Consider the following 27,752-nt stretch of genomic DNA (forward strand, 5'->3'; position numbering starts at 1 on the left):
TCCCACTGCTTCCGCTGGCTGCGAGCTGGGTGCTCTGCACCACAGACGCTGTCGCATGGGGCAACAGTCTTACGGAGTCACTAGTCCTGACTCTGAAGCTGGACCTGAAGTCCTCCCAAACCAGAGTTCTATGGATCTCAAAGAGACTCAGATTTCACTAACAGTGTGAAGGAAAACCAGCAGTTATTTCTCACCTCAGTGTTTTTCGACCGGAACAGAGTGAGATGACTCCACTTCCAAACAGTTATTTGATACCGCAGCTTCCAAGTGAAGGAATCCAGATAACTTGAAAGACTAATTCCACTCCTGCATTCCAAAAGGAAATCTCAGTCTAAATGGTTACAGAGCATTTGTAGTAGCCATTAGCCTGGTGTAAGTCAGAAGCAACAGGATTAACGTGTGGGCATTATGGTTACGTACTCCATCCCAGCCGTGGCATTCCTGCCTCTGCATGAGTTGGGGGGCTTCTTCCAAGCAATTTTAGCTGTTACTTCACAAAATAACAGGACTGTAAGCCTTCACTTCCCAAAGTTAACACTGGAAAAACAAATTGCAGAAGTGTCAATGAATATTTGAACAGGTCCTCTTCTGAACCCCATATTTGTTTAGATTTTCTAAATCTGTTTAAAAGAAAAATTCCCTTTAAAATGAAAAGGAAAAAAGGAAAAGAAAAAAAGAGACAACTATCTTTTCTTCATTCTCCTAAAACTGAACTGATTGAAAGGGTATGGGCTGGCCCCTTTTAATACCCCACCCCATCAATATGTTCAGGTGCAAATTTAACCGTTAAAAAAAGAGAAAATATTAAAAAAAAACTTTACTCAAAACCTAGGTTTCAGACTTATAGATATTTTCTTCTCCAGACTTGCAGATTTTTTTCATTTTTTTGATGTCCATTATAAAGTTTTTTGCCCAGATGTACTACAATGTAAAGAACAGATATATAAGCATTTCCTCACAATCCTAGGTTTTACTGTTAATCATTAATAATAAAATGGTGGCTACATTAAAAAGTCAAATAAAAACAATATAAAAACATGGTCATTGAAGTATTATATACACACATAACAAACCAGCTTAATACAACTGTAGTCTTATCACAGTTTTCTGTTGAATCAGAGAGCACACTTCAGTACACAGCAAATACAGATTCTGATTTCAACTTCAAATAGTCACTTTATATTTACTGTAAAAATATTAAATGAGATTTAAAAAAAAAAATCAATCCTCAAGTCCAGATGTAATCCCCAGTATGTTAACTGCACAGAACACACAACTTTTGGGAGCAACTGTAAACCACATATTTCTGATGCAAATTCTCACCCAGCAGGATTAGACTGGCTTCCTAATCTCCAGGCTGGTTTTGAATCTAGGTACCTTCCCTCCTCTCAGTCCTTCTTCACTTTTTCATTCCCGTATCTTGTGCAAATACAGAAAGTTTCACATGCAATTTCTAAAACCTCCCGTCTTCAGTGTATCTAACACTGATATCAGATGCTCATTTGTATTGCTACAGCAGCTTCAGTTGACAATCTTGTGAAAGATTTATTTGGTGAGAAGATGTAATATGACAGCAGCGTATCCAGTTCAGAAGCTCGTTCCCAGGACTTCCTATAGTGCTCTGTATGGTGTAAATACAGTAAGCATATGGACCTTTTCATACTAACGGCCCTGACATGAAAGCACTTCAGAGTTAAACTGTACATCTGGACAGAGGAACTACTGTGACCTAACTGTGGTTCATAAAAAAAATAAAATTTAAAATACAGGACTTGAGTGCAACTTCCTTTACATAACGTGCATTGACAATGCAAACCAGCCTTCTTCTTTTTGCTTTTCCACCTGCAAAAGAAGAAACCAGTTGAAATTCATACAACAGAAATTTCCCACAGACTTGCTGGTTAGTGCTGTCCTGTGTAGGATTGCTCCATACCAGCTCACTGAGACACAGCAACTTCTGCCGTCGGCACCACCTACTTTAGATACCTAGTTTAAAGCATATCTACCTTAAGTATTCCGAATTTTCCCTCTGGGCATGTATAACTTTGCTGTCAGGATAGGGAGTCTTGGACCCTAACTTTATTTCTCTTTATCACTCCTAACTGAGGTTGTTTCGGACATCAGGAAAGACGGTATTAATATCTCCTCACGGTTGCCCGCAAACCTATTAACAGATCTATGGCTGGTTTACCAGACTGTCCTACTGCCTGCAGTTCCCCGCGAAAGTGTCTCGCTGTAGTCCATTCTCCTCCTTGCACACTGGGAATCAGAAATCTAGACCGGGGATTTTTCTTTGCATTTGGATTTATTTATCCTTCAGCACCTGACCTGTGCAACAGGCTAGGCAAGAGCTCGCTTGCCTCCTGTGTGACTCTACCAGTACATCATAATGCTTAAATTCTCGGAGCCATCAGTGAAAGACTGCCAGAGGTTCTCAGCTCTAATGCATGAAGATGCCATGGCAGAAAACATAGTTACAGGATTACTCACTGGTAAGTAACAGCTCTGTGGCAGCAAACAACCAGTGTCACTAGCACTCCAGTCTCCCCTTACCAACTGTCTGGAATCCAAACTGTCATAAATCAATTACTATTAGCCTTGGTAGATTTAAGGTAGGACGAAGCTCTCTCACTTTCTTTACCTGTCTTGCTTTTTCCTTATATGACACCACAATCAAACTTTCTGGCTGAAGATTTTTCAGTCTTACCTTTGGCCTTTGGCTAACAGAAGTTAATTTCACGCTTTCTGATGTGGCACTTAGGGGTGAACAAGGTTTGCTGGAGTCTCCTACAGACCTGTAGACATTCAAAATGAGATTGAAAAAGTGAAAAATGGAAGCAACTACTAGAATCACGCCTCAGATCCTGACTTAGGACCCCTCATCAACAGTCCTCAACAACTCATGTCATCTGTCTTATGTCACATTGCAGGTATTTTAAATACAAACAATGGAAGTTGTGAAAAAGCTGTTGGACCTTTGTCCCACTTCCACAGAGTTGAGTGTGGTGAGGTCAGGGAAAGTCCGTGAAGCCAAAGAAAAAGATGGCAATTTTTCTATTGTGTTCAGGTTCTGCTGCATGGGTAATCAAGACACTTGAAAAATGAAATAGTAAAGGGTTAATTTTTACCTTCTTATACTGGTCATACTGGCAGGGGAAACACTACTTTCATTGGAGCTGTCCATAGTGACTGTCACAGGCACAGACACTTCAATTGTCTTCCTTGCATTTTCTAGGCAATAAATAATAGCTTGATTCTGATGAGAACACAGCAATGTTTCATAACATTCATTTCATTTTCCCATTTTTTGAGGGGCAGCACCTAACTCCTCACAATTGCAGAATATTCACAATAGAATATACAGATCAGACACAAAACATCAGGCTAAACATCAACGCCACACCCACTCTCTGAAAATGACAGCAGATACTCAGAGCAACTGTGGATAACATGGAGAGACACTGAATGATTCTTCTACAGATTGATAAACTTTCTGGGTTTTGGCAATCAGAGGCTTAGAGACTTCCAATTTCTCTATTTTGTTCCTTTAAGATTTTACTTACCATGTTGAATTTATGTTAAAACAGCTGTAGAAGTGTTAAAAGTGTTATGATTTTGCTGCGTGAGTCACTGCACACGCACCTGCGTGCATATGCACACACACACTGTGGTCTCTCCTTCCCCTCAAGTCCTTCCCTTTATATGCCCTCTGTGGTTTAAGAAGGGGGAAAGGGCAGGTGTTCTAGACAGAGCATGTGTACGTGCTCACCTGCAGTTCTGCCTGTAATTACAGTGACTCCATGAAAAGATAAATCAGCCCTCACCTGCTGGAAAGTATTTTTGTTTCTAGTTACACATGGCAGCTAATCTGTGAATCCTGAATCAGCAAGAATATTCCCTTTACTAATTTACCTCTTCAGATGACTGGAAGCTCCAGTTATTTCTATTAGCACTGGTAGTAACTCAGCAAAGTAGTCTCATGGGAAGAGCACCAAAGACACCAAAAACCAAAATGTGGCTGAGAACTGGACAACCACTCTGCTGCGATGTTTAGAAGCCTGATTTAAATACTTAATTTTTTTATAAAAGATTCTCCGGCAGAGAGGATTGATCGAAAAGCCCAGTTCTGCCCACCAGTGACTACGTAGCAGAGCTGTTCCGCAGCCAAGGACATAGCAAAGAACAGATTTACCATGAAGCACGGTATTTGCAGCAGACCAATTACTAAGAAACTAACTTCAGGAGAAGTTTAGCTGATATATTTTTATCTCTCTGAAGTAAGGAGTGTTTGTACCATACAGTCATTAACAGCAAGTGTACTGCTGACTGTACTGCTGACCGCAACCGCTGATCCATCAGGTTAAGGACAGAGAACTCTCAAAAGGGGAACAACATTGTCTTAATAGTTTTTGTTTCTCCTGAAGCTGGGTACTTACCGGCAAAATGTAGGGATGGGGGCAGAACAGGAGTGACCATTGGAGGTACCATACCGGCAGCAGCTGATTTCTGCTGGTCTATTAGCTGCAACAGTTTGTCACGTGCTTCTGTACTCTGACGATTCAGCTCTGCTATTCTTTCCTCCAAGCTCTTCGATACCATCAGATGAGTCTACTTGGATAATTGGATAATTACTTCCAATTAAAAACTTATAATTTTCACACTCAAGGAAAGCATGCAGTATATTCCAAGTACTTCTATGCATTTTAATTTTCAAATTGAAAGTAAACATCATCATTCATATAGCACCTCCTGTGAAAAATATGATTTTGTCCCTTTCACTTTCCTGTATCTAGGTCCTAACTTTTAAACTGTTCCTACAAACCAGAAAAAACTGGCTATTGTCTGTATCACATACAGAAAAAAAACCCGAAAAAACAACCCCCAACCATTCAGCAATTAATCATAATTAAGAAAAAGCTTAATCAGAGAGACACCTATTCAGGAGGGTGTGGGGAAGCAAAAGCAGATTTCTAGTGAAAATATCATGGAACTCATCTTTAAACCAGGTTTTCATCCCACTGTCACCTCTTCCCCTCCACCTGTGGGAACTGATTCCACAAAAACAACACCTAAAGTTTGCATTGCCTTGTACAACATTATGCAACATAATGTGGAAAGTGACAACACTCAGCCTACATTTAAATGAGGAAAATTAAAATCTTTAGGATCCTTAATTGAACAGTAATTCAGCCACTGTGACAGAACAGAAGTAAAGACAGTAGCAAGGGCAGGGATCAGGCAGTTCTGTGATGTTAACTCCACTCACTGGGGTGCCACCAAAGAGCTACTTAGTTGCAGATTAAAGGTTTTCTGTGTCAACTGAAGACTTCAAGTTCTCCCTTTCCCAAAGATTTAGGGATTTTCACCACACAGCAGGACTGACAAGACAGACCCGACTAGTGCATACACTATAATCAGGTTTTTGCAAGAGATGTACCTGCCCTAACTTTAATTTCATTGGCTTCTGGGTCACAGTAGCAGAAGACATGTATGGCATGGACTTAAATACGTATTTTACAAGCTTGAAAGAACCTCTAGGTTGGTGCAGTGCTTTCACTGTTAATATTACCAAAGCTACAACAGTGATCACATTGCAATTACACCTCTTTTTGCAGCATAACTTTATCCTAAACTTTTAAATGTGCTGCATGCTTTTCAACACTTGTAGGTCCAATATGAGAAACTAATGTTGAGCTCTTTAGGGAATGACAAATACCACAAGTCTCCAAGCAAATTAATGAAAAAACTATTTGTTTTGCTACTCTTTTCCTCAAAACAACTGACAACAGGAAAGAAACAGTCTTAAAGCATCAGCAAGCTATGGGAAAGCAGATCAGCAGAATGGGGAATCCAGCCTTCCTTTTCTGTTACATTCTCACCTGTCTTTCTGAAGAGCCTGAACTAGGATTTGCATTTCGTACTGGGCCTGGCTGATACAGGCAGTCACTTGTGTCTTCAGAGCAGCCTCTGAATTTGCTCAGTTGAGCTTTAATTAAAGAGTTCTGCCGTGTGAGCTCAGCTATCTGTCCCAGCAGGTCGCCGTTTTGAAATAACTCTTCAGCTGTACTGTCTTTTCTAGTGTCACCTGGGCAGGACAGATTGATTTTCTCGTGGGAACTCTCCAAGTCTTTGTCTGCAGGAAGAGCTGGTTGCCTTTGAAAGATGAGACAATTTTCCTCAGTCGTGCTCTGTGTTCTCAGGGAGGAAGGTGAGCTCCTTTCCTTGCACAGTTCTCTTCTGCTGTTTTCAGGAGACTGACAAACGGCTGTAAACACTACAAACAAGAAATAAAGGAACAGTAAGGAAAGACACGTGATCCTCATCAAGGAAACTACCAGTGATTTTATTGCGTCAGGCTAGTAATAATCAAGCAGGAACCTGAATTGTAACATCCAGCCCAAATAGTGTTATGTTACTGATCAAAATCACTCTATGCCAGATCCTGCTGCAAGAGCTCACCAGGTTTAGTACTTCCTATTGCAAACAGTCTCACATTTAGATGATTTAATTAAAGATTGAGAGAGAAGATAAAGAAGATCAAACACTACTTCTTGGTTAGTCCTCCATTTTCCTAAATCCAGTTACCTTACCTAATAAACTCTAAGTTTGCATTTCAGCTCTGACATTCTATAAGTATAAATATTATCCAGTACAAATAATAAAACAAAATAATAGAAGACTTTTGGCATATTAATAAACAAGCTATTTGCTCACCACCTAAGAAAGGGGAAGCACTCTGGTCAACAAAGGTAGCTAGGTATTTTTTGTGGTCATCATTCACAAACACGCCACGTACGGGTGACCAGATACATTACAGCACTGTGAGCTGCTATGTGTTAAGTCCAAGTTGGATTTTGTGATCAAAACCAGATTTTCTATGCTTTATATACCAAATAGCCCATTCTTTCCCAAGCTTTAGCTTTTGTCTCTTGAGCAGAGCATGGCATTTAAAAATTTACATACAAATCTGTTTTATGAAACAGTTTTCATAAAAGGAATATTCAAGAAGTTTTACATTTGTTGAGCCATTTAGCATCCTTAATGGTCTTCAAAGAGTAACAGTACATTTCTCACATAACCAAATGGTAGCTAAATCTATGAATACAGTTTTATATTCTTGTTTCAAATGACAGCCAACATCTTGCAGTTCTCAATGGGACTGAAAACACGTTGCTCTTTGCAGAACACTACCTTTACATCATTTCCTCCCGATTTATTGTGTGCTTCCTCACAGCACAGCAGCCCACCAAAAGGTTGAACTCGATACAAACTTCCAATTGCCCTGCCAACTCCTTAGAAATCAAATTTTGAGTTTTTTTTTTTGACTTGGAAAAGACTTAGAAAGCAACACAGCTGAAAGCAGGGAAGAAAAGGAGAAGGGAAGGCACAAAACCCCACTACTGTGCCCTACGTCCTGTCAGCAACCATCACGCTAGTCATAGATGCAATTATCTGCCTCTTGACATCAGAGGGTTACAGGGACCTAGCATATTCAGTAAGATGCGTGTGGTTACGGTGGCAGTTGCAGGAAGAGACAACTAATTTTGAGAGTCACATAGGATCCTCCCTTCTGCTCACTCCATTAAGTTGAAATGAGAAATACCTTCCCTAATCACCCCTGATGAACTTTCTTCCTCCAAATGACCAGAATTGAGCTACTGACCTATAAAACTCCTCAAGCCTATGGATACTGACACAAGACTGAGTTAATCTGGTTATCTGGCACCACATAATTTCACCCACAACTTCTTCAGCCACTTCCTGTGTTTTAAATGAAACTCAATGGAAACCTACTCCCGAAGTTTTAGAAAAACCTCTGCTAGAAATATTGACTCAAAGCAAGAGTACACAGCCTACAGACATCCTGGCTTGTCTGCAGCAGGGGCTGCAGAGGCATTTAATTTCCAGTCTTCAGTGGTCCCACCATTAAAAGTGATGGAGGCTGGATTCCACCATCAGCAGATGGAAATCTGAGATGATGCGCTGTATGTCACAGACAAAAAGCTACAGCAATCATACAGAAGTGACAATAAAACCAGTACAAAATAAAGATGTCGGTCTGGATTGCCACTGACAAGGCTGCAGACAGTAGATGAAGAGCTGCAGGGGACAGGGAGTCTAAAGGAAATCTAACACAGGAAGAAAAGAAATGTGTGTCTGGGTGCAGAAGTAGGATATAGTGCAAAGCATACATATTAAAAACTTTCCATAGAAAATACATCTCCAAAGGTAGCGTGAGATTGAAACATTAGCACACTACACAGGCTCCCAGAGTAACACACTACTACAGCCAGAGAGATCTCACCATTCTGGAGGGAAGACAATTCCTGCCTGCTCTTCTGCCGGGGGGGTGACAAAAGCACAGCTGGCTGGAAAACGTGAGCTGGCAAGCTTCTACCCACACCACCTGAGGCACCTGGCCTTGGGGGAAACTTGAAAGAAAGTTCTTCCTGTGGGGCTTTCAGCGTATTTTCCCTGTTGCCTGCATCAGTCCTGGGCTCAGAATAGCTCAAATCAGGTTTTTCTAAAGAAAGAGACAAAGCAAGGATAAAAGTTAAAAAACCAAAACAAACAAAAAGGAAAAAAATCAGTTTTAGTGCAACAGCAGTGTAGGGAAAAATCTTATTAAGAACTCTTATGTTCAGGTGTCTGAAAAGACAGACTAGAGCGTGTTCCACACACACTCTGAACTTCCTTCTGATCCCCAGGTACAGGACTCTCTCACTCGAGCATAATACAAGTCTTTACTGGCCTTTACTGACCAAGAAGAGGTCTTACATGTAGCCTCACAATTTCAGGATACGAGCAAAAGATCTGTTTGTAGCTCACGCACAAGACTTACTGGCACGTGACTTGTGAGTGTGGGAAAATTACTCTGGGGGAAATTAGAGAAAACTGGGACCTCATGGAAGTGTAGTATTACAGAAAGCTTTTTAGGGTAAAATACAGTTACCCCTTTCAGGACGGTTGGCATGTAAGGAGTCTACTTTACCATGGCTCCCTAAGCAATACACCCTGCCATCTTAGTACATGCTGACAGGGGTAACAGAGGGTGGAGAAGAGTGGAGACATCGTGGCCAAGCTCTGTTGTACTCCCTACAGGAATGGGAACCTGATAATACCACACAGCTGATAAGCTGCAGAGCAGTTGTCAAATGAAGAATATATGAGAAGATGTCCGCTGCTGAGCCAACAATTGCGGCAAAAATTACTTTCCTCAGATGAACACTGCTAAGTGTTTTATTGCTGAGAGAATTCCAGGGAGAACGGGACTTATTTGATATATGAATATATATAAGTCCCAAAGTGGGGAATTGTCATCTAAACTCCCAAATTACCAAACTCTGATTTAGTGTTTAAATATACGTTAAACAAATCTGTGCACAAAGTTTAGGTCAAACTGACTCTCTAAAGTTGTTAAAAGTGACAAATGAAGGGATTTCTAACCAAGGGAGTCAGCCTTGGGAAGGATGGGAAACAAAGAACGGATGGTGAAAAGAACACCGTTATCCAAGGTATGCAGAAAGAAGCCTCCAAGGGAGGAAAGTTCTGGCTGCAAGAGGAGACAAGCTGGTAAGGTGTTGCAATCCACTGATATTAACTTAAAATTAGTTGGAAGTAGGACAAAGATAATTGTGGCAGTGGGAGATCAAGACCTCTGACTCAAATAGTCCCCCCAACAGTGGGCAAAGGAGCACGCATAGTTAGTAAAAAGCTTCAACAGTGCTATCTGAGGATGCACACTAATATGCATTAGAAGTGAGAGAATTTTACACCAATCACTAACAAAAATACGTATAACTAGAGTCAGTCAAGCTCCATCTAAATGTAAAGAAGTAGTATAAGAAGTAAACAAAAGAGAGGGAAAGTTAGGGAAGAATCCGTCATAACTTCTGGGATCAGCTGATGGGCTGAACCTGTTTTCTCCCCATAGAGATGCCTATTGGGTAAGAACTTTCTTCTACAACTAACTCACGCTAGCTGTTACTAGGTGTATTGTTTTAAGCTTGTTTTGTGGTCAGTGTACTATCACCACCAATGTGTGAACTTTATCCTGTCACAAACTTGCATTTTGTGTAACAAAAACCTTCAGCTGAAGTTCACTTTGTGTTAAGTCTCCGCAGATCTGAGTAGTTGATACAAGGGATGTGACTCCATGATGCTGTCAGTGGGGGTCACTGAATAAGTTGGTCAAATCACCCTCCGACACCGTGGGCTGTCAAAATGCAGGGAGCGGACAGACTGGTCGGGCACAAGGGTCTCATCTTTCTTGGGAAACTGACAGGCTGATCAAATATAATGGGTTCGAGGAAACCCCCCCCTTTTCAACATGACAGTGAGGAACAGGTATTTAAGTGAGCTGCATTTGGTAATATTCTCCTGAGAAAAGCAGACCTAAACACTTGTCCTATATTATAAATTTGATGGCAACAGTGGTGGAGCAGAAAACAATCCAAAGCTTTTTCAAGCTCTCTGATGATCTTTTAATGACTTAATTAAAATCAGACATTTCTTCAGTAAAAAAAGAAGTTATTTTTCTGTATTTAACTACAACTAGTTTGTGTCTATGTTACCATCTATTTTGAATGTATCAGGGAGGCACAAAATGAAAAACATGAAATGTGAGACCACAGTAATTTTAATATGCTTATAACCACTGCTCTGGCAGTGCCATCTTTGAATTCCCCCTTCATGATTTTGTTCAGGGTATTTGTTTCCAAAAGAGAATTTAGTGGAAAATTAAGCAGAACTATCTGATCCCAAAATGCAAGACACAAAAAGCACCCTTCAAAGGCAAAAAGCCAGAAGAGGCTGTTCACATAAAATATTGTTTTGTGGTTCACATTACTGAGATTCTGAGATGGAATTTAAAACCTGCTCTACCATTCAATGACCCTGGCAAGAAATGAGAAAGACCTTCCTGCTCTGCTTCACTGTGCAGAGCTGCATTTCCAAAGTAACCTCCTCACATGACATTTGTCACTAATATCGCCCCCACTCCTCTCAGCCACTCTTCCTCTCTCCAGAGAGGTCTTATGCTAACTTATGCATGGCTTCTAAAACTAGCCATCTGAAATGTTTCACATCCAGTCAGGTGCCTTAAGGGTACAAGAGATTCTGAAAGAGGAGGAGGAAGAATGATTTTTGTAACTTCAGGAAGCTTTCCCTCTGGAAGATGCATTTTCGTGAGAAGAGAGACCAATAAAGAAGGAAGATTTGGAAATTCTAGTCCTGCAGAATTTTTGAATAGGAGGGTTTGGGGTTTTGTTGTTTTTCAGGGTGGTTTTGTTTTTGGGGTTTTTTTTGAGGGGTGCTTTTCTAATTGGGCTTTTATATTTTGGGGTATGATTTTTTTGTTTGCTTTTACGAAGTCTGGGTACATCACAAAAAGGGGATCTGGTATGTGGCTTCTTCCTGAGAACCCCACAGAAACAGTCAGTTTTTGAAAATAAAAGTGTCCACAAACCCACCATTTAACTAAGGAATACAAATAGCTTCAAGGAATCTTGGGATTCACAAAGTGTTTCTGACCTTGAGAGCAAAACTGACACGTTTAAACAATGATTGGGAAAGAAAGTTGGAAGAAAATTCCCTAGTGAAAGAACGTTAAAAGTACAAGGTGAACCAGGTTTAGTTAATTTAGCCATCAATGCTACTGCCTTAAATTCGCCTGCATCTCTGTTATATCTCACTCAACAGGTCACTCACCTCTGATATAAAGCCACAAACACCAAGTAACAGACTTCTGCCCTGTTAGTTAATAGGCCTCAGCAGCTGCTGTTTCTGGTCAGCAGCGACCTCTGATGTTTTATGGAAGAACCAATCTGACGCCGTCAGGCTGCCTCAGTAATAGAGCAGCGAGATCCTGATTCGGTTGGCTTTGTTTTGTTTTGGCATTTTTTAGGACCCTCAGAATAAACCTGACTCTGTAAGCCATCTTAATGGGGGAAGGCTACACCCTTTTTTTTTTTTTTTTTTTTAATAACATACTATGTCTCACTTAAAGCTCAGGCCCAGGACTTGGCTAAAAAGTTGAAGTCCTGATCCAAACAGAAGGATGCCAACAGGGATGGAATACAACCTGTAACATTGTTAAAAAATAACAGCAAAGTGCTTGTGCTCACAGCAGAGCCCATAGCATCTGAATTTCCAGAAGTGAGATTCATGCTCATGCAAGAGGTATTTATTCAAGCAGATACCTGTTAAATACCAGATTTTCCACTACAGGGATAAACTAGCCACAAATCCCATTTCATCCTTCACACATACATACACACACCTTGGCCGTTCACTGGACCTTTGCTTGCAATTCCAAAATGGCTTGGACTTTGTTCTCTTCTAGGTTCTACCAAAGGGAGGCCTTTAAATGCTTGTGTGAGAGATGTCAGCTGTTCATCTGTTACCGTCATGTATTGCTGAAACTTCCTCTAAAGAAGGAAGAAAGAGAGAGAGAAAGAGATTTGTATTTTAGCAACATGAATTAGAAAATTACATACTACAAGCAGTCCTGAGAAGAAATTTGGCCTCTTAATACCACTGCATGAATCTGTAGGATTCCAGTGAGGTGTTAATTATTAGTGTCTCCATGCTTCTCATTTATTTCCCCTCCTGACTCAAATAAATTTTCTGGTTTTCCTTTTCCTAATTCATGACGCCACTTCCTCTCCATGCTTGCTTTATTGCTTCATTCCCAAATGTAACCATGGAACAAATCTACCTCCACTGCAAACCGAAAAGAAGTAAATGTAGCATTACATCTAGTCTACTCTATTGCTCCAGTAGTGTTAAAAGTATAGAAGCATGCAGGAAGATGCTTAAACTTTTACATTAATAAAGTAAAGCTCAGTTTCATGGAACTAGCATTTTCTCAGGCTTTAAAGTTAAATGAAGATAAAGTATTGGCTTTTGAAACATTCTTTTCCCACACCTCACACCTGCTATTATAATTCCCAGGCTCCTCATCCAATTTCATCATTTTATTTCTGTTTGTTGTTAAAATCTCTTGGAACGTGAGACAATGCATCTCAGTCAATATTTGCAACACAACTCTGTATGCTAACAAGTCATCCTGATGGATAAGGAGTAAGGGGGGCTCAGTACCTGCATAGTAACGTTTTCTTCCCTCACTAGAAGTATTTCTGCGGTCAGAGCATCAATCAGCTCTCTGTGTTCGTTCAACATCTCCTCATGCTGCTGCCTCACCACCTCTTTCTCGCGCAGCTGCATTTCACTCTAAAGAGGGAGAAAAAGTTAAAAACCTACTATAAATCAATACAGATTCATACTTGGAAACAGGAATGGCTCAATATGACATCATACTGTAGCAATAGTGGGAAGAGCTGTTAAATTGACTTCATTACTTTCATGACAAAATCCGGTTTTCAGGGCTTGAGAACTGTCAGACAGATGACTATTCCTTCTTTGTTAATCCACTACACTGTAGGGAATCCTATACATCCTTGTTCTTCTTTACAACCTTTACAGGCTGTAACAAGCAGCATTGTCTCTCTACACGGATACAATTTTTTTTTAAGTCACTGAATCTTCATGCAGTAATCAAATAACTCTAGGTGTGCTGATGCTTGTCAGTATCTTGTGCTACTTGTGCCTATTCTTTAGTTTCCTTAATTCATTAATGAAGACAAATTTGACTAAATAAAGAAGTACTTGCTTTCTAATGTTTTCCCTCAGAGAGAGAAAAAGGTCTAGAAGGTGGGTTTTGGTTTTTTTTTAGAGAAGACAAAAAGGTTTATTTGTTAAGTAATCCACTTGACCATGAGACAAAAGATATTTTTTTTTTTTTTTTTTACTGTAAAGAACTTCTTGTCCTCTAAAGATATTCTCAATCTATTATTTTAAGGTAGACTGCTGCAATAGCCAGTCTTCCTGTACAAAAGAATCCCTTCCACCTCCAACAGGTAAATGGAATACACAACTGCCACTTTTTGGACCACTGTAACTAAAAGGGTGGAGGCTACAGTCACATGAACATGTCAGAATTAGCAAAAGGAGCCCTTCCCCAGATGGGTGCCTGCATTTACTCAAAGCAATCCCTGAATAAAAGAAATATGTCACACCTCCAAAACATGAGAGATCCTGAAAATCAGCTGGGGTACTCCTCTCTGCTGCCAGACAGAATGAGAGCACGAGCTGCCCATAACGTGCCATAGATTAGTTTGTGCTGGCATTGGGACCAGAGGTGAAAAACCACCAAAGAAGAGACAAAACGACTCTGCAGCCACATAAAGTGAATGAATAAATAAATAATTTTTGAGAATAATCACGGATACTGTCACCAGACACAAAGACAGGCAGACAGACCTCCTTTAGGCATATCAGAGACGAGGCCATCCATTTTCTGGTTTTCTTCCAGATAGAGAGAACAGCTTTTCTGTATCGATCCAAGTGAAGCAAACTGACACAGAAAATGGGGAAAAAAAAAGAAAAACCCCATAGACAGTCCTATCTTTTCTGAAACCAAAGACAGCACAAAATAAGGACTTAACCCTGGTAGCAGTGATGAAGCCTACTGATGCCTTAGATCACCTGGGCAAGCTATTCTGTCTACTCACCCTACACAGCATTAACCTAGCCTTGCAGGAAGAGTTTCTAAGCAGCTATACACCTTACATTTACACATGGGGAGAGCATAAGGTAAAACAGCTGTATATATCCATTCCTACCATCAGCTAGGGTTTGGGTCTGGTATACCCTGAAACAAGTACTTTCATTCCAGGCCACTGCTGGAATAATCACATAATAATCATGTAAGCTTTAACACTGCACCACAAAATGCCGAAGCACAGATAAAGAACACAGTGCCACAGATTAATGTAGTATGTGTCTACTCTAACTCTTCGCCCTGTGAGTCTGGGAAAAAAACAGCATTCTTAGCAGAATGGAGGAGGGAACAATTAATTATCACATTTGGCATATGATATCAAAATTCATTTAGAAACCAAGTCAGGTTTATCCACTTCCCTTTAAGAATTTCGTATAGTTTAGCAAACATTTCAGATGTTTCTTTTTCCCCTTTCCTCTATTATCTTCTTCTTGCAGACGTTGATTTTTTAATCACTTAAGAAAAATACTTTCATGCAAGATTCAGTAATTCAAGTTTCTCTTCCTACTTTTTATATATACTTTTGAGAATAAATTAAGCAACATCCTTTATCACAACTCTTCTGCATTCAGCTTTTCTGCAGCAAAGCTGGAAGATATATTTTGCTTCCCAGAAGAGGAAGGGAATCTTTCCAGAAGCTTCAAAACCTCTTGAAGATCCACTGTTTAGCTAAAACAGAGGCTTTTTAAATATCCGCTGCAGTCATTGTCTTGAAATGCATTGACAGCTATAATTCAGTCATTGGAACTTTGCTCACTCTCCTGGCTAGGCAAGACTGAAGCACACAGGATAGAAGTGCACACAAACACTCCTATTATTCCTAGCATCACAGGGATCAGATTTTAGGAAATACTCAGACAAGCTCTGCTTCCTACCAGCACATTCTCAAATTCTAATTGTAATTTAAGCTCCATGAAAAGCAGGAAAGTCACTGAAAATTATGTATGCACACTGTCTGCCTTGAGCAACTCTTTATACAATCAACCACACTTTGTAGCTTGAGTGACTTCTGCATACTTCTACTTATGAATTTAGGTAGTAAATTTATGAAAGTTGCAGACAATTCTGCAAGCAACAATCAACTCCTGGAAGGAGGGAACAGTAACACATCAAGTGGAAACAATATCACAGAGGTACTCAGTAAAAATTGAGAATACAAAATACATCTTTCAAAAGAAGTAGTCTCATTAAACACCCAGACTCCTTGGCCTTCTGTCTTAACAGGAGAAAAGCTTTAAAGATATATCAGATGTTACTTTCTCTTTACAAAGGGAAACTAGATAGCATCGCCTTTGGGAGGCAAAGGAAGAAAACTAATTTGTACATGAGGCTGTGGTTAATACTCTGATACAACTCTAAACATATTTAAATAACAAATTTTACATTATTTCTTTTGTATTTTTTGCTAATAGCCACTGAGAGACCTTCACTGCAGTCAGCTCCTCCCTTTCCGCTAGGCATACCTGTTGCTAACAAATTAAAAGTTTTAACTCCTAATTGCATGCAATCCAAATAAAAAGCAGTGATCATCAGACTTCACAGTAAACTGACTGGGAGCCAGGAAAGACCAAAGTTCACATCTGTAAAGTAATTTTATATCCTTTTTCATTCATTCTACAGAAGCAATTCAGAGTCTTCTCACCTCTTTGAGGTAGCGCATCAAACGACAGAGAGCATTCACCAGTGACAAGGTAAACCCAGCGAGGCCTTCACTTCTCTCAGTTTTTTGAACCTCACGACCTGTACATCGCTCATATTCCTCCAATTCATGCTCCACTTCATGTATCATGCGGTTGAGAACATCTAGGCTGGATCTGCTGTCCCTCTGAAGATCAGCGGGGACTGAATTAGCTGGATAATCATCCCTCCATCTTGCAACGTTCTGTGCAGCTTGTTTTCTTTTCACTGAGGGGGAAAGTGTCATTGGAATTTCAACTTGTATAGAGAGCTTTGCAGTACCAATGAAATTACATTGTTTATTGAAGTAAATCAAAGGAAAGGCCCTCCGTTGCCCTGAGCTGAAATGGACCATCAAAGAACACCCTCAGTTATCCCAGTTATTTTCAGATCATCAAAAAATGCATTTTCTGCCACCACATTAGTACCTCTCAAGTACGACTGTGTGGTCCTTTTATCTTAGATACCTGTTTATACTTTCCTCCTTCTCAGTTAAAAGCATGGAAACAGTTTGCCAATGAACAGCCAGCTAAAAAATTCAGCTGCTTCTGGGTGTCATATTTAGCGAGCAACTCTTTTACAAACTGTAACATGAAAACAATTGTATCTGATGTCAGTCTGCACATACAAATGTGTGTAGAATACGGGGACTGAAATGCATGATAGCCTGTGCAGCACAGAATAGAAAGCTGTATCAGAAACAGAAAAGCCCTGCACAGGAGAGAACTCCACAGCTAGCAAGGTAACGGGTAGCATCAAATCAAAAATTCCCAAATTTCTGTGGACTTCACTTTGCCAAGAAACATGCAGAATACAGAGGAATACACTACACAAGGGGCTGTGGAATGTCCATCCTTAGAGATGCTCAAAACTCAAGACACCCCACCCCCCCCGCCCAAATCAAACTTCAGTCAGCCCTACAATGATTTCCAAAGACCCCTTTCAACCTGTACTTGCTTATGATATTAAGGATTTTGGTCAAAGGGAGGTATGTTATTTGTAAAAGTACTAAACTTTTTGCTGCAATTTGCTTTTGTTTCTTTAAATTCGGGTTCAGCACTTGTCTCACAGTGTAAGTGGAGTCTACAGTCTCTTCTTTGTCTTCATTCTGAAGTCTTGAATGGATTCTTTTGACTACATTCGTAGCATTGAGGGCTGATTTAAACGCAAAACAAAACAAAAAATACACACATGAAATATTTCAGGTACATTCTTAACTGTAATATAATTTTTTTAGAAGAGCTGGCTTTTTAGTCTGGAAATTCATCTGAGCCAAATTAGCATATATATGTGTCTGTTTCTCACCCCCACCCAGAAAAGAAATTCCAGACAGGATCCTGTGAACAACCTAACAACATTTGATAGGCTGTGATTTGGCAAATCCAACCTGACTGATCCAATGATGGAGAAACAGTTGTTGGAGTCAAAGGCACACTTGATTCCTGTGATAAGGTAGTCTTCCTCCTATCCTTTTCAGCCCACAACTGAGAATTCTCCAAGGAATTTTCTTCTCTCAACAACCGAAGTAGCCTACGTTCAAAACAAGTGTAACAGTGAATTATAATAGGAGAATAGCATGATTCTAGATTTCTACAGTCTAGAAAGAGCTTTTCAAAATATCTGTAACTGCTCAGGTGAGCTCCCTACTCACATTCATTCTGAGAATGAATGTTACAACAGAGGCTTTCCCTAGAATCCCGAGGTCAGGAAAAGAAGACAAAGGGAAACAGAAAAAGTAACTTAACTATACCCATGCAGCACCTTTTTAACTCCACCTATTTCCAGTGTTAAGGAGATGGAAGCCTGAATGGATAGATTTGTACTGACCTGCCACAACTGATGCTGGATTTAAAATTCCGAGAGTCATGGTGTCCATCTTCTGACTGATAGATCGATAATGCTTCCTCTTCCACTTCATTAAGAGCCTTTTCAGGAGACAAAGAAAACAAAAGGGACTTCACAGTAATTTCAATTTGTTTTTTAGGAAGAAGTTAAGAGATCCAAATTTCTGGAATTGTTTCAAGAAAATACAGAAACCTTTGTTTCAGTCTGCACCTCAAAAGAAAATTAAAAAAAACAAACCAAACAAAACCACATCCCTCTGTGGGAAGAGTTTTAGGGAACATTAGTACCTAAGAAATACTGATGCTGACAATGATCTCTGAACACAACACAGCAAGTGATTAATTAAATATGCAATATTTTATGTGAATTATTTATATTAATTCAGACCACACATACTGTAGGATAAAAAAAAGCTTTACCAAAAAGGTGTACCAAAACAAATACAGAGATATAGCAGGCAGAAGATGGAAAAAGCAACCTAAATTACAGCACTTCTAAAATTTCAGCCATTTGACATCACAAGCTAAACAACCTTGTAATGAGATATGCAAAACTACGTTTATATTCTTTGCGTAAAATGCAACCAGAAAAAAATACAATCCTACATACCACATTCACAGAAAAACTTAAGCAATCAAATTTGGAATTGGGGTTCCTCAAACTACCAGGTTTCTGTGCTTCTGGGTAGGCTTCCATCAGATACCCTTTAACTATGATTTTTGTAGGCACATAAGGAAAACAAAATCTCACAGAAGCTCAGCAGACAACTATCAGTATGCTTTTCTTTTAAAAATGTAAGCCTAATCTGCAGCATGCATCCAGTGATACAGCTTACAAAAATGCTACAGTTAACTCTTCATATTAAAAAAAACTAAAAAAAAAAAAAAATCACACCAAAATATGTGACAGAAGTACTGCAACTCAAACTGCAGATATTTGCACAATATGGTAGGAAAGAGGATTAGAGAACCATGAGAATATGGCACCATCATTTCCACTCCCACAGCCCTTTTGGTCTTCAGTCACTGTTTCCTGGGAGTGTCATATGCCTGTTCTCAAACCACAGGGAACATTCCTGGTACAACTCAGGTCATGAAAAGAAAACAGAATGCAAAGGCTCTAAATGAAACTTTAAACAAATTAAAACAATTAAAATAACTTTTTAAACAAATCTAACTAATTGTAAAGTAATGCGAAGTATTAAAAATGAAATTTGTAGGACTCATCAAGGCTGTGGGGTTAACTGGGTTACATTTACATGTGCATTATCAGAAAAAAAATTGGAACCAAACTGGCTATATCGCCATATATGCAGCCATAATTAGAAAATCAGAGGCATATTTCATAATGTAGCAATTAAGTGACACAGAAGTTGTTTTTTTAGCCTGTAGTTACTTTTTTCTCTTGCTGGTAACTCCAGCATTTAAAAGGGAGAGCATGCCAATATGAGAGCACTTCTATGAGACGTAGTATGTTTGTTTCTCATATTCAAAGGTTAAAAAAATCAAAAAATCATGATTCCCAGAGCCTCACTAAACAAACTCACCTCCATTTAAAACCATTTTCCACATATGTTATCAACATGGTTGATACAATGCGCAAAAGACAGGTGCAGTTCTGCTTGGAAACTCTACCTTTGAATATTCTTATTTTGGGCAAACAAAAAGGCCACAGGACATGCATGGAACAGAACATACATTACCTGGGAATCCATGACAGATTCACTAAGGATGGAAAGTTGAGTGGGAGGATCACAGGTTTGTACAATGGGTCCTTGGGACGATTCTATGTCACAGTTAGGAGCCATTGTTACATTAGGGAAACCTGAAGGAATTAGACAAAACAGGGAAGAAAACAGAGGACACTATCTGTATGTCGTAGGACCAACAAGCAAGTTCTCGTACTTTGCACAAAAAGGGTCACAGGGACATACGTTGCTTTAAACAACTGGCAAAGGTCTACCATGGAGTTATCTTAATACACTCAGCTGTGTACCAGGCTTTTGTCCTTCTCACCTGTGTAAATACCCTTGTGCAGAAGCAGTGTATAGATGAAACAGTCATTATAAGCAAAAGAGAATGGCAGCCTACAGAAAAAAGAACCTAAGTTTAAGATTTCACGTGCAAACAGCCAGTCCTGCCTTCCAGCAGCATAAAGATCCAAAAACCAGGATAAGAAAAGGAAAAGCCGTGTTCACAAATTGCTGATAAATCTTCAACAATATCCAAGAGCAAGCAGTCTACCCATGTAGCAATAAGAATCAGAACTACTACAGTGCCTCAAACTCATTACGGGCCAGTAGCCTGGCTGTGGAAATGCTAAGTGTGAGGTGTTTCCCAGTAAGCAATCTGAAATTCCACAATGGACTGATACAGTAGAATAACCGGCCATGGGTTGCTCTCCCCTGCCATGGGAGGTGGTGTCCTCATCTGCGTTTCACCCGACATGACCAGGCTCAATCATACTACATTAAATGATGAGATGAAATCAGTTAAAAAAAAAATTTTGCAAAGCAAGATTATTTACTAAAAACAAGGAGATAATCTTAAATGTACTACCACACATAAATGAGATTGTCTACCTGTTCGTGTGCGAGGAGCATCCCCAAAGTCTTTTGCCACAGCCATAACCTGATCAGATCGTTCCAATACATCTTGCAAACAGTACTGATCAGACAGAATCTGAAAGTATAGCATATAAGGAAATATTTCATACTAAGCAGACCAGTTTTTCCCGTTTTTTTGGTATTGTTCTAAACAGTTTGCAAAAGAACACTCAGCCAGACACTGTTTGCAAAGTTGGTACTGTGCAATAAGAACCTAATCAAGACAGATCAGAAAACCATGCCTCAGAGTGACTAGAATTCACCTTTTCTTTTTTCCGAAAAATTAAACAGTTATTACTTCCAGGACTCCCATCAGCACTGACTTTCCCTTTAGAGCCAATACTCTTTACTCCCTTCTCCTTCCACCCTGACACAAACAAGAAGCTGGGTGCTTATGACACTTATCAAAATGAAGACATATTAGCAATTTAAAAAAATATAAGTATCAGTATGTATCCTCAAATCATTTGATATCAATGTTGTTGAGCTGAAGGACACTTATCTACATCTGACAGACACCCCAAAACTGCACTCCATGATTAGATCCAAACAAATTCAGGAAGACTTGTTCCATTCAGCCTCAACTATTGAAAATCCTGCCTAAAAATTAAGCCACCTACCACCACAAAAGTTTCAACAGATATAAACACAGCTGACTACATCTAGCATCAGAAGACATTTTGGGAATCTCCACACACTTCTCACAAAGTACAGCTGTTGTATTCAAGGTCCCTCTCGCTGAGTATTTGAAGTCCATCGCTGGTACCACACCAGTTCTCTCCTAAGGAGGAAGGTCTTGGAGTGCAAAGCAAGAGGTATTCAGCTACTATGAGCCAAATGGAGCCCACTGGGGACATGGCTTCGTGGGAAAAACGCAACTCAAAACTCCTCACTCACTCATGGCTTCATTCATATAGCTGGAAATGGCACACTAGTAAAATTATATCCCACAACCTGGGAAGAAGGTAGTTATTCTTAAATATCTGAGAAGAGACCAGATATGTAAGTGACCTCCACTTCATTATGGTTAATCAAATTTAGCTGGAGAGACTGCAAGTGCTTTAGAAGATGCCACTGAAAAGACAGGATCACGTATGCCTTCCTAGAGAATTGAGTGACAATTCTCGCTCCCCCAGGAATCCTAAGAGGAACTGGTTTGTAACAGTTTCAGAGCAATATATGCTCTTATTTCCACAGAATTTCTTCCAGTGTCCATTAATAAGTTTGCTGGTTTATATTCAGCCTCATTCCAAAAAACTCTAGGCAGTGGAATGCTACCTGTTTCCCCCTCACCTGCTATTTTACTATGCTTTGTTATGTCAAGAAGTTTCCATGCCTTTCTAGTCTTTTGATCCTGAATTACACTGCAGGGTATTACACTTCTCCTCATAACCAATTTAGTAAATCAGTGAATATTCATCTTTCAATTACCTCATGTGTCTACTTTTTCAAATCACTATTCAGTTTTCACACTTGATACTAACTAAATCTTTTCCATTTAGCCATCTGACATCAAAACAACACGTGTTCAGACAAAGTTATGCCAGATCTGCAGAAGAAAGAAAAAAAGTTTACCTGTCCCAAAAGATCACTCCTTTTCCTAAGGCAATTAAAACTAAGGTGACAGGTTTAATAAGACAAAAATTATCCTGACTAATTTGTTTTCACCTTCCCTGCTAGATCTCTTTCAGCATCAGCAGGTTCCTAAGATTCACCCTCCAGATGAACACATGATAAACATTTTTAGCGCATTGTTCCCAAGGTACATTAGCCCACATTTGCTTGTGATCAGCAGAAAACAAAGTGATATCAGCTTCTAACCTCTCTAGGCCCATTTACGTGTCCTCCACAAATTCACTAAGTGCTGTACTTTGTCCCAGTCATTAAAATTCATTTTCCCTCCTGTTTCAGATTGTTATCAAAGATAATTAAACTGGACTAACCCTAAAATCTCCCCACTGCAGAAAAATGCCCAAAATACTACAATTTTTGCTTATCCATTTTATAACTCTTACTCTTTTTACCCTTCAACTTACAACTACAAGAAAAAACACACTAGTAGCAGCATCTTCCTAGTTTTTGTCTCTGAGTCTTTTCCAGTTGAGTTGGATTCAAGGGGCTAAGGAAGCTATGCTCACAGCAATAAAGGAAAAAAGATCACCAAAATAACAGAGACAAGGTGACAATCCACAGTGGTTGTGCTCTACTGGGAGACACAGACTGAGGAGTCCCTCTAGCCACTCTGAACAACAGGACCTAGCAATTACCAAGATTTAAGCCAGGGTCAGGCAAAAGCAGTATCTCTCTCCCATTGATTTTATTTTTCTCTACACACAAGAAGATTCCAGTGTTCCAAACATCAATGGCCAGCTGGGATTCATCTTGTATGGCATCACCTCCTTTAGTCTTCCTATCAGGAAGCATTTTTCCTCTGATTCAGAAGTAGACACAGACTATGTCAAATAAGAGTCATCTCTTAAATATGAAGGGAAAAGCCACTCAGGAGGATTTGAAATTTGCACATTGTCATTACAAATGGCAACAAATACAGAAGACTATTTCCTAACCATGAGTTTCACAACTGCAAAATACCAAAGTCACATAACAGGTAGCCCAGCCAAATCTTATAGCAGGTAGTCTAATGTACCTTTGTGATACGTTATTTATTTCTGCACGGAAGTCTTACTGAAACTAGCCTGCTACTACAAATTAGAGAAATTTCTATAAAAAGTCCACAGCTTTTTTAAATACTCCACTTTTCCTGCACTTGGCAGAAAAGTATGAAAGTAACAAAGGTCAAAAATCAAAAAGCTTGATTAGCACAATATCCTTAACACAAAAATTCTACCACGATTGCAGAGAAACAGGTGTCAAACAGGAATCTAGAAGGTGACCTTCAATTCTAAGTACTTTTGTTTGTTTCTGTCTATGCTTGAATGTAACCAGAGATCAGAAAAAGACTTCTGAAAATTTACAAAAGACAAAAGCAAGAAAAGGTTGGTGATGGTTAATATACTACACATTTACAGGACTACCAGATCACGTTTATTTTAACTGCTAGGTGAACACTGTTCACCATCACTCTTACTCTTTACCAGCAAGAACAATTCTCATTTTGTCCAAGTGCTGCTGAGGTCTGAAAGCTAATAACTATGTTTTGAGAGTAGTTTTCGTAACATATGTCAAGGAGTCACCTGCCAAGCGAAAGAAAAGGATGTCTACCACTGAAATCCCTGTTCAAACAAGTGACAGCTACTGTCTCTGTTAGCTAAACTTAGGTTTGCTGCTATAGTTCAATATTCAAAAGCAAACTAAACAATGTATTTTCAGAATGCTTCAAAATGTCTAGAGAACAAGCTTTTTGATCCTGAGATGACAAGCTTATCTGCTAGCAGCCATAGCTCCTCAACCTTTATTGTGTCAATTTTCCTTCCAGACAAGCTCTTCCTTACCAGCTTCTTGCCTCACCCTTTCAGCCCCTAAGACTCTGCGGTTTTCTCTGTTTAAACAAGCAATGGCAGATAAGAATGTCCCTCCTAGAAAGAGAAACCTTCACATTTCCATCAAAGAAACACACTAGTCAGGAGGAGGAAAAGGCAAGATAGCAGTAAGAACGCAAAGAATACAGATACTTTTCTAAACACACAGTTTAACCTGCAAACAGTTCCTGTTCAGACACAAACAGGCTCCCTGAATCGCAGAGGGCATAGCCAAGCAACAAGGATGAAACGTGCAACTGTAGACCAGTTAGTACATTAGACAGTCTATTCCAATCATTGCATACACACAGCACACAGAGGTGGAAGAGTGTAAGCACATACAAATCAAGTTATCCAACAAAAGGAGCAAATGTTAATCTATGTGAAACAGCAGTTTTCCACTACTGCTGCAAATCCTCTGCACCAGGCTGAAAGTGCGGATTTAGCTCTCACCTCACGCATCAGAGTCAATTTCCTTTTCTCCAAGGAATCAGCAGACAGTTGTTTTTGCTTCTTCCATTTTCTTTTCAGTGCTTTCTCTTGAAGTTCCAGATGCGCTAGTGCTTTGTTTTTTGATTTGTGTATTTCATGGCGACGCAGCTACATAAACATAAAAAAACCCATTTCAAAATCAAGGGACACTCTAAAGCAAAATCTGCAGGGCAATGCTAAAAAGCTCTTCTTGATTTTATCATTCATGTGCCAAATACTACTTATGTTAACTTCATGGCAGTACCAATGACAGCCTCACAAACATCCAGAAGTGTAAAATGCCAATCAGTACCAGCCAAATTTAAAGCGGCTCCAAAAGTGAATGAAGCAAGTCTCATGACTTCCACCTGCCCTGGACCACTGACTCAGCAAGTTTTCTCAGCTGTAAAGGGAAGAACACACTGAACACTACCACCTTATAATATGCATAAAAAGAAATAGTGCATTTTCCTGATTTAACACTGTCAGTCACCAGAGATATTATTTCTCTTCATCTAACAATTACATATACATATGTATTTTTTCAATTTAATATAAATTAAACAGATTAAATGTGTGAGGTGCTTGCTAAAGTGTCTGGAAGCTATCAAGCCAACCACTTATACAGTCAAGTCTATCTCTGCTATTGTGTGCAAATGTCCTGACTAACGTGTCAAAATTTAGAAACAACAGCTTATACTGCCTATCCCAATAATCAGTGCTACCAAGGAAAATGAAATGTAGTTTGCACATATTGTGATGAACAGGTCGCCCAGTATAAAGAAATTATATTAAACCATTTAAATGAAAATTGAGTAACCTCAGAATTAGAAAGACTCCTCAAATGAAGCACGTCTTACAGTCTTTCCAGCAGATATAAGACTTAATTCCAACTAATCCACTGAGGTTTTATGTATTTATGTTTTTATGCTTTTACGATTGTATACAGTTAATAAAATCTATGGCTACTGCTTCCCAATGGAAACAGAAAACTGAAAAACACCAACTGCCAGAGCTGGGGATGCATGACACCAATTTTTTCAGAAGCTTAAGAACGGCAGACTAAACTGGCAGACAGTACCCTGCAAGTATGGCAAACACTTATGGCAGATAACCACCTACATCTCCTTGCCACGGAGAAGGAGCAGTGATGGCTGTTATACTTACAATATCCTCAGGAGTCGCCCGGTGGACGGTCAAATCTTGGACGGTGCTCTGCAAACAGGAACCAGAGAACACATCAAACCCCAGAACGGAGGAAAAAACCGGAATTATTTTTTTTTTTTTTACGTTTCATTAAAAAACCACAACCTTTAAACTACAATATAAACCGGCAAGGGTGCATTTTTATGGCACTGTAAAGCATTCCACCCCAGCGAGGCAGGCAGCAGCAAAAAGGACACGGTTATCAGGGAGCTCTGAGGCGCGGGCAGCCAGGCGGGAGGCCTAACCCCGCGGGCCCACGGAAGCGAGCGGGGCCTGTCCCCTCCGCGCACACCCACCTCTGCTCACGGTATCCCGCCCACGGCCACACAAACCCGGGTCCCTCCGCTGCGAGCCCCTGCGGAGGTCTGTGCCCGCTCAAGGCTGCCCGGCCCTTCCCCCGCCGCCAAAAGGCCGCAGCGCGCCCTGCGCGCCGCCCAGCAGAGCCAACCGGCCGCCGGGCCCGCCTGGCTGCCCGCAAGCCGGAGGAGGAGCGGGATGAGGCGGCGGGGCCGCAGCAGGCCCGAAGCCCGGGCTCGGCACCCGGCGAAGGGAAGCACTCACGTCCCAGTCCCGCTTCGCCGCCGGCTTCCTCGGGGCCTTCCTGCCGGAGCCGCGGGGCCGCGGGCCGCGCAGCACCGACATCGCGGTGAGGGGGCGGGCACGGCGCGGCGGGGGCTGCTGCGGGTTACAGGCCTCCGCCCGCCGTTGCCATAGGGACGGAGCCGGTGTTGTGGTGTTTGGTTTTTTTTTGGTGTGTGGAGCTTTTTGGTTTTGTTTTGTTGTTTTTGTTGTTGGGGGGGGGGAAGGGGGGAAGTCCTTTCTCCCCGCCCTGAGGGGAGCCGCGAGGAGCGCCGCTGGCGCCTTCCGCCCCTCAGGCCACCTCAAACCAGCGCCCGAGCGGGGCGTCCGAGCGGGAATCCTGGTCCTGCTGCCCGAAGCGCCGCCACCATTAACTCAGACACACACACACACCCCGCCATCCTCACGCCGTCTTCCCGCCGCCGCCCCTCCGCTCGGGTAGGTATCGCCCGAGCCTGCGGCTCCCTCTCCTTGGGTTTTCTGTGAGGAAGCACCCCGCGCCCGCCGGCCGCACCCCAGGGGTGCCGAGGACCCCTCAGCCCCTGCCCACCGTCCTCACCCCAGGGGTGCTGAGGAGCCCTCACGCCCGAACAGGGCACTGCCTTGACAGCTCTGACGGGGCTCGTTACACTCCCCGGGGAAAATCCACCTGAGCTACTCCTAGCACTGTCCCTCATCCATGTCTTCCACCTCTCGCCTTAATTTTTGCACTCACTCATTAATATCCCTCCTCACAGCAAATACCCTCCTCAGCCATCTCTTGGTGACCCTCTGAGGAAGCCTTGGAAATTTCCCCATGCAAAAATGTATTTCAGATCCTGTTATGGGTGATTAAGAGCAGAATGTCACACAACCTATTAAATTAAGGTGACATCAAATTAAAGTGTGGCCCTTGGCTGTGTTTTAACAAACAGATCTCATTAGCTGTGCCACTGAGGAAGGGTGTACCTCCCTACCCATAAGGAATTTCTGGCTTCCACAGAGCAGCTTAAACGAGTCATTTAGCTTATACATGATATTTCTTAGACACTTACACACTCGTATTTCTTATAGACTTGCCCCATGAATATGCCACAGATTCTCCACTTTGCTGTCACATACGTGAAGACAAGATGAAATTACTCTGAAAGCTTAGAGTTAACAATTTATATTACGGTGTGAGCTTAGTATTTTGTCTGTGGGAGCTGGAAAGTGAAGACATAGGGTTTATCAGCCCTTCATTTAAAACTCCCTCCTTACTTAAGGAGAAAATTTCCCTTTCCCAAAG

General features: G+C 40.8%; 1 protein-coding gene across 3 annotated transcripts; it reads right to left on the minus strand.

Moving 5' to 3' along the window:
- Positions 1-1,815: 1,815 nt before the first annotated feature.
- Positions 1,816-26,613, minus strand: SPICE1 (spindle and centriole associated protein 1). Of its 3 annotated transcripts, XR_005104424.1 has the most exons (16): positions 26,468-26,612; positions 25,868-25,915; positions 24,683-24,829; positions 20,727-20,826; positions 19,848-19,969; positions 18,128-18,225; positions 17,688-17,830; positions 17,315-17,455; positions 16,266-16,528; positions 13,102-13,233; positions 12,281-12,428; positions 8,306-8,524; positions 5,880-6,274; positions 4,437-4,608; positions 2,708-3,231; positions 1,816-1,842 (listed from the first exon to the last, which is right to left on the minus strand). XR_005104424.1 is itself a non-coding variant. In XM_037388946.1 (15 exons), the coding sequence occupies exons 1-15, from the start codon at positions 26,546-26,548 to the stop codon at positions 2,788-2,790; spliced, it is 2,217 nt and encodes a 738-aa protein (XP_037244843.1). In that variant the 5' UTR covers positions 26,549-26,613; the 3' UTR covers positions 2,708-2,787. The 3 variants fall into 3 exon arrangements, 2 of the variants coding, with proteins under 2 accessions (XP_037244843.1, XP_037244844.1); XM_037388946.1 differs by lacking the exon at positions 1,816-1,842 and having other exon boundaries at positions 2,708-2,795; positions 26,468-26,613; XM_037388947.1 differs by lacking the exons at positions 1,816-1,842; positions 2,708-3,231 and having other exon boundaries at positions 4,499-4,611; positions 26,468-26,613.
- Positions 26,614-27,752: the final 1,139 nt, after the last annotated feature.

This window comes from Falco rusticolus, chromosome 5 (assembly GCF_015220075.1).
Source record: "Falco rusticolus isolate bFalRus1 chromosome 5, bFalRus1.pri, whole genome shotgun sequence".
NCBI classification, from domain to species: Eukaryota; Metazoa; Chordata; class Aves; order Falconiformes; family Falconidae; genus Falco; species Falco rusticolus.